At 42.6% G+C, this 17,616-nt stretch overlaps 1 protein-coding gene and 1 non-coding gene across 2 annotated transcripts; both read right to left on the bottom strand.

Annotated features, from left to right (window-relative positions):
• Positions 1-708: 708 nt before the first annotated feature.
• On the bottom strand, positions 709-9,557 carry AICDA (activation induced cytidine deaminase). The gene is made up of 5 exons (XM_032473186.1): positions 9,409-9,557; positions 4,592-4,739; positions 2,996-3,269; positions 2,592-2,707; positions 709-2,212 (listed from the first exon to the last, which is right to left on the bottom strand). Exons 1-5 carry the CDS (start codon positions 9,414-9,416, stop codon positions 2,159-2,161), a joined length of 600 nt encoding a protein of 199 aa, XP_032329077.1. The 5' UTR covers positions 9,417-9,557; the 3' UTR covers positions 709-2,158.
• On the bottom strand, positions 6,196-6,267 carry TRNAG-ACC. Its single transcript has one exon. It is a non-coding gene; the product is annotated as a tRNA-Gly (tRNA).
• Positions 9,558-17,616: the final 8,059 nt, after the last annotated feature.

Genomic DNA, 17,616 nt, shown 5'->3' with positions numbered 1-17,616 from the left:
GAGAAATGTCTTTTTGAGTCTTTTGGTCACTCTTACATTAGGTTGTCTTTTTTTATGAGTTGTAAGAGTCTTTTATATATTCTGGATACTAGACTTACTGGATAAAATAGTTGCTAATATTTTTTTTTCCTGTTTTGTGAATTTCAAACCGAGTCCCCTTGAAAGTTCTCCTGCCGAGTTTATGATTAACCTCTCGGTCCAAAGCTTATTCCCTTTGTGTCCCACCCTCGTTCCTCTCAGGATTAAGGAATATCAAAGAAAAGGGGGAACTGAAAGGAGCCCTCCTGGGTACAAAAGCTCCTCTGGGACCCCTGTTTCTTGTTTGTAGAAAAAGGCAGTCATTTGCTAGGCTTTTCCTGACTTTCAAAGAGCAGACTGAAGCAGGTACTAATTAGGGAAGTTCTTAGATTTAGATATTTGATACACTGAGTTAATTTTTGCATGTGGTAGAGGTCCATGTTCAATCTTTTGCATATGAATATCTAGTTGTCCCAGCACCTTTTGTTGAAAAGAGTTCTTTCTCCCACTGAATATTCCTGGCATCCTTGTCAGAAGTCAGTTGAACACAGATGCACAGGACTCTGAAGTCCATTCCATCAAACTGACTTTATAATTTAACTTTTAAAAAATCACTTTTGGAATTATTTTCATTTGGCATTTAATCTCCAAGATTTCTGAAGTTATTTCTCATTTATTCAGTTGATGGAAGTAAAACAGAATCAAATTTGCAGTGGGAAAAATTAACTAAGAATCAGGAGAATGGTTTCATAGCAATGTTGTTACCATGTTAGACTATGTTAGAATGATGTATTTTGCTAGTAGAATCATTTCTAAAGGTATACATTTACAAGACATTAGGAATCCATTTCAATATATCAGAAAAATTATGATAAAAATATTGGACATTACATAGCATAACATACAATAAGAATGAATACATGAATAAGGATTTTACATTTAACTCTTTCACAAACTAGGTACAATAAGGGTAAGAAGGTACAATTATGCATTCAGCTTGCCCTGTGGCTCTGTTTCTCTGCATTGCAAGGGTTGCTAAGTAATCACTGCACAGTGATCAGGTTTTTCTGAGTAGTTTTCGCATAGTCAAGGAGCGTTGTTAGGGACACAGGCATGATCTTGACATGTGGGCTCACTCCGTTTTACTGGATACAATACTATTTCCTTGCAATGCTCTGTCATCCTTCCCTCCTAATTACTTTCTTTTGTCACTGTCTCTTATATAGTCAGCATTTCTTTGAGAGAAGCGACATATACATGCAAAAGGAGGAAAACCTTGACCTGGTTGGCATCGCTGAGGTTCAAAGATCCACCAGAGAGAATAGATTTTCCTTTCCTCAACATTCAAGCAACTGCCTTCCAAGCATTCTCCAGTTACATGGGAAATGTGTGGTTTCAAAGCTGTGACTTTAAAAGGATCTGTTTGCAGATTTGTTACTTGGGGCATCAATTCACTTTTAGAGTGTCTTCTTCACAGCCCTCAGATTCATTTTAAGGTCCGTTATTATACAAGAACCTGTGACCCTGTGTATTCCATACCAAGAAAAATAATCCTCTTTTACAAACATAAAAACATGCTTCAGACAATGAGTACATACAGCACGTGCTTGGATATTAATGCTTTGAAGAGATGGTTTGGTACAATCACGCAGATTATCTCATTAGGAAGTTCTATAGATCACAGCCTGACAGAAGTTTGTTCACTTAAAAAGTGAACCCCGAAGGAAAAGAGTAGAAAAATTTATTAATAACACCACTGAAAACTCAGAAAGAATAAAATATTAAAGGATACTGGTTATAAAACATTTGATCCTCTCACCATACTTTTAAGCATTTATCTTCTTTCTTCCTGTTTCAAAAGTCAACAATATTGACGTTAAGATGCTCCCAGGCCCTGCAGTTCTGTCGTTTCCCAGTAGGGGGCAGTGTTGCCTTTAAAGCCTGCACCAGTTGCGGCATTAACCCTGATGGGTCTGCGTTTCTTCTCTATTTTAAAGACATCTTTTTAAAGTCATATATAAATACTTCTCCCCTAAACTCAGAGTGAGAGTTGAAGAAAAACAGAATTCCTGAAGGATCGTTCTTTTACCCACAATCTTCAGAGATATTTCTTGATACGTGACGTTCTTGGAGCTTGGTATCAAAGTCCCAAAGTACGAAATGCATCTCGTAGGTCGTCCACCTCATATAGGGGCTGTGGAGAGACAGTGAATGGTTCTGTAATGTTTCCCGAAGGAAGGAAGTTGAGAGGGAGAGGGCCAGGAAGTAGGAAGACAGGAAGGAATTCTACCAGGAGGGAGACAGATCTCGAGAAGAGTCAGGAGTGGGGAAAGAAGAGAAGGGAAAGAAATCTTAGCAGAGGGCTCTGAACTAAAACAACAGAAGATTAAACTCAATTGTGGGAGAAATGACAACAAAAAGACGAAGAGAAAATATTTTTATCAGAGGAAAAATAGGAGAGAATGAATCACACACGAAAATGTAGGAAATATAAGAAAAGAAAATACTAGTAGCTCCAGAAAAAGGTGACTTTAGAGAGAGTAAGAAAATAAGCCAAGAAGGGCCTTACTTACCAAAAGGATGCGTCGAAGCTGTCTGGACAGACGAACCGAATTTTCATGCAGCCCCTCCCAGGCTTTGAAAGTTTTTTCACGATTTGCCACAAAAGTATTCCAGCAATAAAAATAATCTTTAAAAAAGACAGGGAAAGGGGTAGAAGATGGCTCAGATCTCAAATCAAGAGGAAAGAAAGAACTGTCCCTACCCCGACCCCTTTTAATTCTCATTGCCCCCAAGGCCTCGAGTCCAAGAAAGCCAGTGATTCATCTCCTCCGATTCTAGTGGATAAGTTTTGGCTCCAAAGGCGAACTAGAACTCAGTTAGGACTCTCCCCTCTGCCTCCCCCCACTGACTCTTCTCAGTCTGAATCGCAAGCCCCGCTTTTCCGAGCCGGGCGGAAGGGCCCCTCCCCGCGCACCTTTGAAGGTCATGATGGCGATCTGGACCCCCGCGCGGTGCAGCCGCCGCAGCCCCTCGGGCTCCGCCTTGCGGTCCTTGTCGCAGAAGTAGAGGCGGGCCGTGAAGATCCTCAGACTCAGGTTGGGGTACCCTCTCAGAAAGTCGGCCACGTGCCGCGCACAGTCGTAGCAGGGGCTCCACGAGGTGAACCAGGTGACGCGGTAGCACCGGCCGGGGTCCAGGTCCCAGTCGGAGATGTAGCGGAGGAAGAGCAGTTCCACGTGGCACCCCGCCTGCGGGGAGGGCGCGGGGCTCAGCCGGTGGTGGTTGCGACGTCCACGCGGTGCGGGAGCTTTAGGGGCTTAATCCCACCCCCTCCCACGGTAGCCGGGTCTGGAGTGTCGGCAGTTCCGCGGCGTTACAGGAAGGCCAAGCAACTACTTGAAGCGAGCACAGGGGTAGGTGGGCCCCATAGCCCTTGCCCTTGGGGCTTTAGCGAGGGAAAAGGCTCGCGGTTTTCTGTGGGAGCGGGGGGGGGGGGGGGGGTGAAGCGAGTTGAGTGGATGAAGGCCTCACGCTGCCTCAGTGGAGATTTTAATTTACGTTTGTGAAGCTACTTTTTCTGCCTTTGAGGGGAAGGAAAATGGCTTGGGGGTGTCTGCTGACGTAACGTTGTAGAAATACACCGAACCACGAGGTGGAGGTCCGAGAATTCACAGTTGGCAACCAGATAACTAGATTTAGATTATGACGTGGCGAACAGGGGGGTTGTACAAGACAGGTAACCAGCACTGCTCTGGGCTAAGAGCCATTAAATCAGGCACACCTTGTTTTATTGCGCTTGGCTTTATTGGACTTTGCAGATACTGCGTTTTTTTGGAGGGGGAACAGTGGGTAGGGGAGGTAATAAGGTGTATTTATTTATTTGAATGGAGGCCACGGGGATTGAACCCAGGATTTCATGCATGCTAAGCATGCGCTCTGCCACTGAGCTATACCCTCCCCGACTAGATACGGCGTTTTGAAGACCTGTGGCAATCCTGCCTCGAGCAAGTCTACCGGGGCCATTTCTTTCCATAGCACTTGCTCACTTTGTGTCTCTGTCACATTTTGGTAATTCTTGCAAATTTCAAACTTTCCATTATTGCATTTGATATGGTGATCTTTGTTACTCCTATGACCTGCTGAAGGCTCAGATGATGGTTAGCAATCTTTACTAATGAACTTAAAAAATTAAGGTATGTACATTTTTTTTTAACGATTTAATGCTACTGCATAAAGAATTAAAGTATAGTATATATATTTTATATACGCTGGGAAATCAACAGATTCGTGGGCCTTTACTGCAATATTTGCTTTTCTGCACTGGTCTGGAACCAAACCTGCAATATCTCCGAGGTCCACCAGTAATGTGTTTGCTCTTTGTATGATCCCCATGCCCGTAATAATAACCACAATACTGAGACATAGCAAGTCCGCTTAGTATTGAAGAAAAGAGATTTGAGGAATCTAGTGGCGACACAAAGGAAACAGGCTGAAAGTAGTGCCATCAGCAGGTGGCTTTAAAAGTGCCCTCAGCTCTGCTTTCAACTGCCTGGGAAGCAAATATTGATACCTGGTTTCGAAGGTGCCCGAAGTCCAGTGAGAAGGAGGTGGCACTGTCTCGCCGCTTCACCACATAGCACAAGTAGGTCTCGTGGCGGCCCCTAGCCCAGCGCACGTTTTTGAAGTGGTAAAGAAACTTCCTCTGCTTCATCAGGAGGCTGTGGGCGAGAGGCGGGGAGAAAGTGAAAGGCTGCTTCTGGCTTTCCTTCAGCTTTTAGAAGACTCTGTAATACTTGGGCCAAATCAGAGAAGATGCTCTTGCTTCCTTTGTTGGATGCCTGAGACTCACTGAGCTTGGAATCCATTACAAACCCCTTTTCATGCTTGTATTTAAGACCAGCTGAGACACAGCAAGAATCCCAAAGCCACATGAGCTCACAGGACAGTCTCCCGGGGCTGCCTTGTAGCTGCTGACAGCTTGGAATTACAAACCTGTTCCCCAGTCCCATAAAGATCTGTTCAGGTTTCCTTTCCAGTCCCTACCTACATGTCCAGCATGTACCTCAAACTCAATGTGCTCAAAACAGTAGTCCTCAGTTAGCCCTCTGTCCTGCCTCCTCTACTGACTTTCCACCCCAGGTAACCAGGCCAAGAGCTTGGGGATCATCTGGTTCTGTCTCCTTCACTCCTTATATTTAATTAATCATCTAAGTGTAATGAGTCAAACTTCCAAATATTTCTGGGTGTGCACCTGCCCTATCCTCTCTGTTCTCTGCTTCAGTCTAAGCCCTAATCTTTCCCTTTATCCATTGTCCCAACCTTTTCATTGGTCTCTCTGCCTCCAGTCCCTTCAAAGTAACATTTCCCACATTGCACCTGACAGAGCTCACAAAACCCCAGGCATGAGCCTGTCACCCCTGTGCCGAAAAGCGCCTAACTTCTTCCCACGGAATAAGCTCCAAACTCTTCAATGTGGTACTTACTGAGGCCAGCTTCTACGTTTGGGCGTCAACCTGCCTTTCTAGCCTCATTTCCTGGTTCTTTTCCTCTTTTCTCCACCCCCTGGCCCGAGTCTCCTTTCCTTCAGCTTTCTCTGTCCAGCCACCTTTCAGCTCTTCTAGGAAGACCTTCCTCACCACCACTATCCCAGAATTTCTAGGCAAAAATCGAACACTAACAGCAACGAAAAACCCTCCAGGAGCTCTCTATGTTCTCCCACTTATCTTTGTCAAAGCAGTCAACCTTTGTTACCAGTTGATTGCTGACATTTCTGTCTTCTCAATTAGACTTTCTGTGTTTTGAGTCAGGAAGTGTCACTCTTTGAGTCATGTGTTTAAGAGCGACCCTTGACTGTTGTCAACCTGAATACTAACAAAAAGTAGAAAGTTAAAAAAATTAAATATTAAAGAATTAAAAAGTTTGGAATACCAGTGTTCAAGGATAATTAGACATACTATCTAATGATAATTACTGTTAATATGCTGGTTTTTCCTTCTAGTTTTCTTATAGGCATATATTTACATGATTTTGATTACACTGATTTCATCTGCAATTTCATATTCTGCTGGTTTTTAATTACAGGACTTCTTAGGGCTTTTTAAAAAATTAAAAATTTAAATTTTTTCTTATTTTTAGCGGGGGGAGGTAATTAGGTTCTTATTTATTTATCTTGAATGGAGGTACTGGGGATTGAACCCAGGACCTTGTGCATGGTAGGCACTCACTCTACCATTGAGCTATACCCTCCCCATACTCTGCTGCTTCTTAAACTTGGCAAAATAAATACCTTGCTGTGTTGTTTGCACATAGGGACAGATTGCTTTTCCTCATTGTTTTCTAGCACAGTGTCTTGCAAATCATAAGCTCTAAATTGAGTTGAACTTGTGAATATACTCTCTGCTACCACAAGTTTCTTTGCGGTTGTGAACATGGATACAGTGTGGTTGAGGCCAAAGCACCCTGGTTTTTGTTCCTAGTCTTTTCCAGAAATGTATTTATCCAATTTGTGCGCCATCTCATGGCATTGATCAGAAGTGCATGGGGCTTGTAAAAGTGATGACCTAGTCAGTCATTTGAATACGGTTTGCTGGCAAGAGAATTGAAACTTTTTACAACTTTTTTTTTTTACATTGAGGTATAATTTACATACTTCACCCATTTAAAATGTAAAGTTCTATGAATATGGGCAGATGTAAACACCCAAAACTGCTACCACAATCAGGATACAGAACATTTTCAGGGCACCCCTCCCCCCGAGTTTCTTCACATACCTCTTCATTCAGTTCTTCCCCTCTCTCCCAGGCGACACTAAATCTGCTTTCTGTAACTAGAAATTACTGTTTATTTCCTAGAATTTCCTATAAAGCACACGTTATCTCCGCCTTTGTATCTGAATTCTTTCACTAAGCACATTGTGACTCTGACATTCATTCCTGGTGTTGCATGTTTCAGCATAGTTTATTCTTTTTTTTTTTTTTTAACTGCAAAGCAATGTTCCATTGCATGGATACAGCACATTTCATTTATTTGTTCACATGTTATGGACCTTTGGATTGTTTCCACTCTGGGGCTACTGTGAATAAAGCTTCTTACATTTAAATACCAGTCTATGTACGGACACATGTTGATTATTGATATTTTAATGGGATACAGAAAACGTACCTAAATTTTCATGTCAAGGACCCAAATGTCACCCTTATTAAATAGATAAAGCAAGGACAAGCGATTTTAAAGCTCTTGCAGTTTGACTATCTTCCTTACACACGTGAAACTTACTGGGATCCTCTTTAAAACCTCAGGCAGAGAATTAGATATATCACCAGTGCACACATTATGTATATCAAACCATATAAAAACTAATCAACCACATTATTTTAGAATGAAGAATGCATTTTTGGCAGGGATCTGAAATGGATGCTAACAAAGATTTAATAAAAACTGGCTTTATTTTAAAGGGATAAGCATTTACGATGGTAACCAGCACAGCGCTACCACTGTTATAATTGCTTTTACCTAATTAGCATATACTCACCCTCAGCATATTACATAAACCGAATACATAGCAAGTGCTTCACAGTGGTTGAGCGCATGCTGAGCATGCACAAGGTCCTGGATTCAATTCCCAGTACCTCCATAAAAAAAAATAAACAAATAAACCTAATTACCCCCCTTCCAAAAAACCAACAAACAAACAAACAAACAAAAAATGCCTAATAAATACTGAAGAGGAAGAAAAAATATTTCTTTGGGGTGCAGTCAGGTTTAAATAGAGTAAACATCATCTCTTAGCAATAAATGCCTTTTACATTTAACCTGCCCACTTAGGCTGTGTGGACGAGCGGTGGGGGCAGTGGGGAACTGAAGCCCGCACTGCTGGTGGGGGGGCGCTGCTACCCGGAGGAGGAGGAAGTGTTCTGGGAGTGTGGGAAAGGACATGATGTAGGGAAGGGGGCTGAGATGGCTTTCTACCTCCTTCCCACCGTGAAAATACACTCGTCCTGATCCATCAGAAGTTACCAGGCACAGCAAGGCGAATTGCATGACTGCCCTGTTAACTTTCTTGATCCATCACGTCCCTTTGGCTGTAGCTGGGAGCCTGCTCCCAGCAACCTGTTTCCCTCTGCTTTCTCTTTAGAGTTCGAAGGACTCAGCAGAGGCAGTTTTCAGGCCCACAGGTTGACAGCTGCTCAGGACAGCTGTGTTCCCTGAGGCAGAACCCGAGCTACATCCCCGTCAATGCAAACCAGAGACAAACGGGTTAAAAATAATCGTACAAAGCCATCCTCTCCTGCCCTGCGTGCCAGCACGTCTCTGCTCTGCTGATGTGATTCTCCTGAATAAAAATCATACATTTCCCTTTTTCTCCTGTTGAATTTCATCTTTCCTCCTCCTTTGACTTTCTCTGAATGTCAACTCAGATTCACCATGGCTTTGCATTTCATTATTTACAAGCGTCTCCACTGAGCCGTTTTCCTCTCTCAGTCAGTACCTCAGGTTAGTTTTCAAAATCTCACTGTAAACTCAGCTGACATTGGACATTTTGCCCTCAAAATTTTCTGAAGAGCATTTAATCTACCATGAAGATTCTTAGCTGTATAGTTTAAATTCTTTGCAAAAGAATTAAATGGAGATGAAATACAAGGATTTGGTGTAAATTTTCATGCATTTGCAGTAATCATAAAAATAGAAATAAAGTTCTGTGATAATAACTTAAGTGTCATAAACTTCACGTGAAGACATTGTGGAAATCTTACAGAGTACATGTTCAAGAAGTAAGTTATGTCTGAAGGAATTGAAAGACTAGGCAAATAGCAAAAATGTCACTAACTGCCTGACAACTGTTCCTATCATATTAAATAAGTTGCTTGACTGAATATGATAGACACAGTCATAGTGACTTGCAAGCAATTAATTATGAATGTTGACATTTAAAAATAATTTCCTTACTGCATAATTACTCAGTAACGTCTCCCTAAGAAAGCTTCGCTTTAAGGGGTTTTATACTTAAAGGTTTACAGAATTATTACAATTACCACTACTGTTTTTAGTACAGTGGTGCTGTGACCTTTTCATGATTTGAGTCTCTTAACATTTGCTGGGTTAGTATGACTATCATAAACTAGCTCTAAGTGCAAGGATATGTCGACACATGGTGCATAAAATTTCTTTTGAATGTGGCAAGGAGAGAGAAAGGGAGAGTTAGGCTGAGAGCAGGTAATATCTGGACAGAAGATGAGACAGATCCAGAGAAAAAAATGTGCACCTTGACCCAAGCAGATCTTGTGAGTCAGACAGTGACAGGGGAGAAAGGACCAGCTACTCATCAAAGTACTCCCATTGGCTCTGGGACAGAGGCCAAGGCAACCACCCGCAAGCAGCCTGCTTTACCTGTCCATGGTGGAATCCAGGGTGGCTCTCTTTGCTCCTTGACAGTCCTAAACCAAGGAAAGCTTGCCTCCTCACTGCTGCTGCAATGACTGACAGTGCATTGGCCCCTCACATTCAAATTTAAACTTAACCCCTTGGGCTCCTCCCCCAAGAGCATCACCACCACCAGGTACCCCAGCAGCCTTCCTCCTGTTTGGGTCCAGTGAAGCTGGGCGGGGCTGTCAGAGGCAGAATCCCATAGGTAAAATGGTTGAGGTCTGCTTAATGTATAGATTCCTTTAAGGCTGTTTCTGGAAATATCCAGTCTGTGTTCCACAGGTAATAAAGACAAGGAGACAGGAGGGGTAGACCCTTTGTAACTTGTGCTCATGCTAACAGACAATATCTTTAATCTTAAAAGTGTAATAATAATGCTTATTTAAATACCATCTTGTGTTCTGTAAGCCAAAAGCATCTTTTCCCTCATTTAATTACACAATTATCTCTGAGCCTCAGTGGAGACCAGCTCCTGCTTTGAGACTGAGCAAGCCAGCTCAGTCAGTTGTAGAGGACATAGAAATTTTGCCTTCCAAACCTGAATTTTTTTTTCCTCTCTCTCTGACTGCATTCCAAAATTGCTAGGCTCACACAGGCACCTGTTGTCTATGGCAGCATAACCAAAATAATCTATTATTTAAAAAAAAAAATTTTTGAAGGCTCGATGATTACACCAGAAAGTAATTTTTGCCTAAAACCCATCTTTTCCACAAAAGCCGTATTAATTTGAACTCAGAAGCAGCAGCCTCTCCAACATAAGAAAAAATTGTTTATTTCATCAGACAGAATCAGCATCTAAATGAGTGCATTGAACTTGGAAAACAGGTTGAGCTTTTCAAACAAGAGGCTTTAAGTTCCTTCCCTCCTGCAAGCCGGTCTATTGAAGGTGGTGCTCCTCTCTCCTACCCGAGTCCGTCTGCATTCTATTTATTTATCCAATGGAGATTTAATACCTACCAGATGACAGAGACTCCGCTAGGAGCTGGGGATACAAATAGTCAGCAAAGCGGCGAGGGCCCCTGCTGTCTGCCTGCTCAAGGCTCTGAATACCGATTATACATCCACGATCCCCAAATCCATAGTCCTCGTCCAGAGCGCTCCCTCGAACTCGGGGCAGGTATGTCCACCTTCCATTTCTGCACCTCCGTCTGGGTGTCTCATGGGCTTTTCAAACATGGCTCACACGGAGCACCTGCTCTCCCCACACCCCGCCACCATCCCTGTCTCGGGCAATGGCATTCTTCCTAGGGCTCAACCTGGCCGTCTCCCTGCTTGCTCTCTTCCTTTTAAACCCGCGCCCAGTCCGTTAGCAAACCCTACTGACTCTACTTGCAGAATCAATCCGGGCATTGATCACGTTTCACCACCTCCTGGTCTGAGCAACCCGGATCATTGCGTTTAGCTTCTCAACTAACTGGTCTTCCTGCTTCCACCTTTCTTCAATTACAGTCTCTTCTCCACACAGCAATCCCTTCCAAACATTTCAGATCACGTCTCGTGTGGGCAGAACTCTCCACGGCTCCTCATTCTCTCAGTAAGCCAGCATCCTCACAAGGGCTCATGAGACCCTCTACCATCCAGCCTGCCTTGCTTTCTCCTTGCTCACACGCCTGCCTTGGAGCTTTGCGCTTGCTGGGTTGCTCTTCCCTGCACATCGTTATGGCTTCATGCCGTGTTTATTTCTCGTCTTTGCTCACATACTCCCTCGTAGTTGAAGCTTTCCCTTGTCCCCGTATCTACAATTTCAACTCTATCCCACCACCCTGGCATTTCCTTTTCTCTTCCCCTAATTTATATTTCTCTTCGGAAGGCTTATTATGAGAAAGCATGAGGCTGAGCTTAACTAAATGACAATATAAAAGAATTAAATGTCAATAAAAGACTAAAATTAAAATTACAGAATCATAGCAGTTGAAGTTGAAGTTGAAGGAATCTTAGCATTCACCTAGCCCTGTGCATCTCAAAATGGGATAGGCATATCTGGAGCTATGCCTGAATCTGGATCAAAACGACAGGATCAACAGGTCATGCTATTCTATAACATAAAGGTTTTCCAAAGATTAGGGCGAAACTGTTTTTACTTAAAATTATCTTGAGTAGAATATTATAATATGTACATTAGTTTTCCCTAGTCCCTAGACTTACAGCTTTTCCTCGTTGTCCTCTCTCACCCTCATATAAAAAGTAAAATTCCTCACAACATGGAAGATTATAGCAATTTTTATTTTCCCTGTTTGGAGAGTAAGCCCACATCTGGCAGGCCCACAAGTCAGTAGAGCATCACGTACATGTTAAAGACAAAACACAGATTCCAGGGAAGTTTCAGCGTAACATGGGTGGTTTGGGATTATAGCTTCCGATTCTTAGCGTTTCTTATTTTTCTCTTCTTTGTAGGGCAATTTAATGGGAAAAACAAACTGAGTTCCATATTCTCTACAGAGAATTCTTGCGAAGGTATTTCGAGCAGTGGTCTCCTACTCTTAGAGAATCCCAGTAACGGGACACATGCCGCCCGCTCAGTGCCTGTGAGTTCAGAGGCAGAAGAATCCATCATCTAATGCTTCACGATAGACCTAGGGCTTGATGAGACCTTGATAAATGGGTAAAATTTTAATAAAGTGTATGCAGCAGAGACTTTCTGGAGGCTAGTCTTTTTTTTTTTTTTAAATGGAGGTACTGGGGACTGAACCCAGTGCTAAGCATGCACTCTACCACTGAGCTAATGCCACCCACCTGGAGGACAGTCTTTGCAGATGAACTTGTGCCCTAGCTCTAGACCTTTTACATATGAGAGGCATGGCATTGGGAAAGAATTCTTTCCCCATAGCGTCATTCCAAGAACCTACTTAGCTTTACTGTGTGTGCGTGTGACAGCAGGGTATCTGGAATATGTGAACGTGCTCAATACAATTTCTCATCTTTGCCCCGAGTGTCAGAAACAGCATGAGCAAAGGCAGGACTCTAAAGACGTGCTTCCTAAGTTTTAGCAACAATGAGTGGCTTGTTCTGGTTTGAGTGATGCCTCCTAACCAAATAATGATGACAGACAAAAATGAGATGCTATTCAGATTTCTCATAAGCTTCTTAAGGAAAGCTTTCTAACAAAATAACTTGCATAATGGCTGCAAAAAAAAGTTGTTAAAGAGGCATGATTTACACAGCATAAGAACATAACTATTTCTGAGAAAGCTTATTTCCTGCTCACCTTTCTACTGTTAAAGAAAAGCACATCTCTTAGAGTGACAATAGCATTTTTCATTCCTGGAGATCTGGAGTTAGTCAGATTAAAAAAACAATTCTGTGGGGGTTTTTTTCCAGTTATTTTTAAAAGTTATTTTCCTTACTGACTACCTTTTCCCCCTCACCAGCTTCTCTTGAAAAGTTGAAAACCACAGGACAGCCTGGTTGGTTTACTTTTAACAAACAATGTGGCTTGGAAATTGTGCCCCTGGTAGCTGAGTTAAGGCTTGGACACCTGGACTTCACCACTGTTAGCCTTCATCATGGGAAGCATAAGGTGGGGTTTCATTATGGCCAGTGCATGAGGCCAGAAGGCCCCCTGGGATTCTCCAGAATGTACATTCCTGCAGTCTCAGAGCCAAGATGCTCAGACAATGACTCCCCAGGCCTCTATTTTTGGACACCAGGTAGATTGTTCAATATGATACCTTGTTGTTTTTGAAAACGAGCCCAAAGATGTTTCCGCGTGGGTTAAAGTGTGGTCTTTGGGGTGCCTCAACTTCTGCATTTCCCAATTTTTGTTTTTTCTCGGTTGACTGTCAGCCATATTACTGAATTTCTCTGGGGCGTGAAGAAGTTGAGGGACAGATCTTTTACACAAATACAGGAATTACTCAACTTCTGCTGTGCAGCTGCCTGGGACTTAGAGGTTGAGAGAGCAAATAAGTATTAATCAAAAGCCTGGGGCCTGTCAAAAGGCTAAAGAAAGAGTCATTTTTGATAGGAAAATTAATTAAAGCTCCATTGATTGTGCACATATAAGACAAAGTATAGGATAGAGGGAAAAGTTAGGTTTTTGTAATCAAACACATGAGGACTTAAATTGTCTTCACCGCTTCCTAGTGATCGTCTTTGAGTACTGCCTATTGCCATGTTTTAGTCCCTCCATGAATAGAATTTGAATAAATAAAAGTAATAATCGCTAACCTTTATTGTGAACATACTTTCAGTCAGGTTCTGTGCGAAGCATGTCACGTATATTATCTCATTTAAGTCTAACAGCTGGGAACTATTATCTGAATTTTAAAATGTGACCATTGAGGTCCAGAGAGTTGAAACAATTATCTTAAGGCTGTTAAAAATGAAGAAGTCATTCAGCATGTGGCCTAGTAAATGGAAGTTGTTCTATAAAGAACAACTGTGTTTATAAAATATAACAGCTGATATATTTGAAAAATATAAATTATGTTCATCAAAATGTTATCTGTTCCCATGGTTCAAAGTTTTTCTGGTCAGTAATAAAATGGGAGTGAGTAATTTTGAGGTTCTCATTTCCTTATGAGTAAGTGCATAAAATTGCATATTCTGGTGTTTAATCCCTACAGATTTTGATTTAGTAATTCTGGAGTGCAGCCCAGGGCTTTGCCTTTTTGACAAACACCCATTAATTCCAAGCAGGTGGTCAGTTAAAATTGCCTTAGAAGGACTCTAAAGTCCCTCCCGAGCTCTAAAATTCTGTGACTTTATATACTTTTGAAAGATTTGTGTGTATGTGTGTGCTTGTTTGCTTATTAAGCAGTTGAAGTGCCAAGGGACATTAGAAATGCTCCAAATAGGATGCAGGTCTTTTTCTCCTCTTGGCGGGTATCTGCATGCCAGAGACCAAATTTCAGAGTATTTGTTTGCTCAGTGATATAAGGAATGATGTCATGTAAGGAGTGATGTGATTTCATTGACTGAAATGTTGATAAAAAAATAGCTCTAAGATGGATTAGGGACAGTTCCTGAGGTAAGGATCGCAGATTTAAAATGTTACCTGTAGACTTGCCATTCTGCATTCTGTTTCTGTCTAAATAGTCACCAACAGTTACTGGGAATCAGGTCACCCTCCTGAGGAAGTCCTGACACCCTCCTGGCAAATCCTTCCTCCTTGATTCTCACCTCTTGGTTGTCTGTGCTGATACAAATTTCTTCTACAATAATTATTTCATCACTACCAATTTGATCATACCACCCCCTCTTTTTTTCATACCTCTTTGTGATTTAACTAATTCAGTATCTTAGAGATTTGAGAAACAGGTACTTGATATCAACAGCCCCCAATTCCTGAGCAAGTGAGCCTGGTTTCCTCCCTCCTCGGGACCCCCATGTCTTTCCCCCTCTGCCATCCCGCCATCCCATCTACACATTGACTTGAAGTACCACCAAGATCTCTTCACTTTGTTACCAGAGGGGGACAGGCAGAATCTACTTCCTCAGCACAATTAGAGACCCATTCAGTTCACTCAGCTCCGGTAAATTTATTCATCACGGCCCTGCCTCACACATCCTGGTTACTTTAGACCTCCAGCCACAGGTTCCTTAAAGGAGATACGCTACAACATAAAAAGAAGTGATGTTGAAGTTCTTTTTTTTGTTGTTGTTGTGTGTGTATATATACATTTATTGAAGTATAGTCAATTTACAATGTTGTGTTGTGTCAGTTTCTGATGTACAGCATAATGCTTCAGTCATACATGAACAGACATACATTCATTTTCATATTCTTTTTACCATAAGCTACTACAGGATATTGAATACAGTTCCCTGTGCTCTACAGTATGAACTTCCTGTTCATCACTTGTTGTTATTTTATATATATTAGTTTGTATCTGCAAATCTCCCAGTTTATCCCTTCCCAACCCCTTCCCCCCGTAACCATAAGTTTGTTTTCTATGTCTGTGAGGAAGTTCTTTCTGTTGAGACAATTATCTTGGATATGCTATGCAGCTGATAACTTATATCCCATACAGATAATCTTAAAAATTCCGGTTATGGCAGAAACAAAAGGCCACATAGTGCATGAAATATCCAGAATAGATAAATTCAGAGGAGCAGAGAGCAGATTGGTGGTTCTCAGGTGCTGGGGTGGAGGTGGGAGGCGGGGCAGGCGGTGGTGAATAGAAATGACTGCTTAATGAATACGGGGTTTTCTTCTGGGGTGATAAGGTTTTGGAAATACACAGAGGTGGTATTTGGACAACAATGTGTGTACTAAGTGTCACCGAATTGTATACTCGAAAATGGTTAATTTCATGCTATGTGAATTTCACCAAAATAAAACATTTTAAAATCCTGATTAATTCAGAGATGTCTAGGGTCTGAACAGCCAGACTTAGGACAAGAGTGATGACAGGTATTCTCTGTTGGGATGTGTAAGCAGAGGAGAAAGTCCGTAGCTAAGAGAAGCAAAGGTGATTTGTTCCCGGGGACAGAGGAGAGACAAGAATAGAAATGGGGCCGGGAAAAAAAGAACTCAGATATAAATGGGAAACTGAGTTGACCAGAACAGGTGCTTACCAGAAGGCTATGGGCCAAGCTGTACAAAATTAAGGATCTCTCTGTCCCTGAACAGGAGGAAACATGATCAATTTGTTGTGCAAATGAAAGCATTATCTTTAATCAAAAATGAAACCAAGGGGAAGAGTATAGCTCAAGTGGTAGAGTGCATGAGGTCCTGGGTTCAATCCCCAGTACCTCCTCTAAGAATAAATAAACCTAATTACCTCCCCACCAGCAGGAAAAAAAAAGGAAAAATAAATAAAACCCAAAAAGAAAACAAGAAATCCTATGCCTTTGTAGGAGGCAAAAGGTGTTATTCAAAGCAGAAACAAGTTGAGTAATAAAGCAGTGACTCCAGTGTCACTGAGGGAAGGGACCATGGCTTACTCACCTTTGTATCCCCAGCACCAGCCAAGGCGTAGAAATTGTTGTTGACTGAAGGAAAATGACTCACACTGACATGGGAGCCCACATGCCAAGGGCTTTTCTAAACACCAAATTCATTTAATCTTAAAATAGTCCCAAGGGTTCAGTATCACTGAGCTCTCCTTCTACAGATGGGGAAACTGAGGCACAGAAAGATTAAGATCACAGCGGTAGAGTCAGGATTTGCAGCCATGTAGTCTAGCTCCAGAGTTTGTGCTCCGGAACACTTGCTCTGTTTCCTGAAGAAGTCAGACCGTGATTGAAAAACTGACTAGTCAGCAAACTGATTCTCCATCTTTTGGAGAAGAGGAAAAACATGACCATCTTTGGCGTTTCCCACGTTCTTCCTTCTAATGAGATTGGTGGCTCAGGACCACCGGCTGTCTCCACGGAGTCGCACAGTTCCCTGGTGGTGTGTGGGATGCCTGCAGTCTACAGTCTGGCAAGCAGGTAAACTGCTTTTGATTCCTAAACAAGACATTTCAGAGTCTTCTTTTTGCAACCGAATAACATTAACTGAAGTTTTAGGACTCTGAGTTCAGGCAGGTTTCTGCCATGCTGAACTTGATCCAGTTGGCAGGTCTCCTCACTTCTATAAACCTTGTTCCCTGAAAACTAGGAACAATGATACCTCTGCTGCCCACCTCACAGGTCGCTCTCAGAATGGAATGACGATGTTTGTTAAACGCAGACAGGGGACTGGTTATGGCTCAGCTCTAGAGCACGTGCTCAGCAAGCATGGGGTCCTGGGTTCAATCCCCAGTACCTCCATTGACAAAAAAACACAAACGAACAACAACCAAAAAAACAAAACCAAACAAACAAAATACAAACCTGGCTAAGCAGTAGGTGCCATCACGGGAGTCATCTGCCACAACGAGGACCAAAAAGTTCAGTGCAGAGAGCCCAAGGCCAGGACATCACCTGAAGGCCTTTTGTCAAGCTGGCCAGACCAACCAATGCCACCTTCAGCCAAGTTGTGCTGAACAGGTTGCTCATGAGTCGCCCCCAACTAGCCCCTCTGTCCCCCGTCCCCTTTCAGGACAACCTGGAAGATGAAGGAAGCTTCCTACCTGGGAAGACAGAACAGCTGAGGTTGTCGGGTTCTCCTGATGATGCGGGGGTCCTGACAACCGTGCCTGGAGCTGGATCCCCAAGGTTGGATCCTTGCTTTCCACCCCCAGGGCTGGCACGGTCCTGCCCTCTGGTCCTGGCACAGACCGCCAGGTGTCCAGGGTCTGGGCA

Source organism: Camelus ferus, chromosome 34 (assembly GCF_009834535.1).
Source record: "Camelus ferus isolate YT-003-E chromosome 34, BCGSAC_Cfer_1.0, whole genome shotgun sequence".
NCBI lineage: Eukaryota > Metazoa > Chordata > Mammalia > Artiodactyla > Camelidae > Camelus > Camelus ferus.
The sequence above is the reverse complement of the archived record's forward strand: the minus strand, read 5'-3'. Positions and strand labels throughout refer to the sequence as shown.

Coding starts and splice junctions, on each gene's coding strand:
- AICDA (XM_032473186.1), bottom strand. Junction 3,270..4,591: donor TCGGGCACCTTCGAAACCAG/GTATCAATATTT, acceptor CCCTCCCCGCAG/GCGGGGTGCCACGTGGAACT. Junction 2,708..2,995: donor CGCCATCATGACCTTCAAAG/GTGCGCGGGGAG, acceptor TCTTTTTTAAAG/ATTATTTTTATTGCTGGAAT.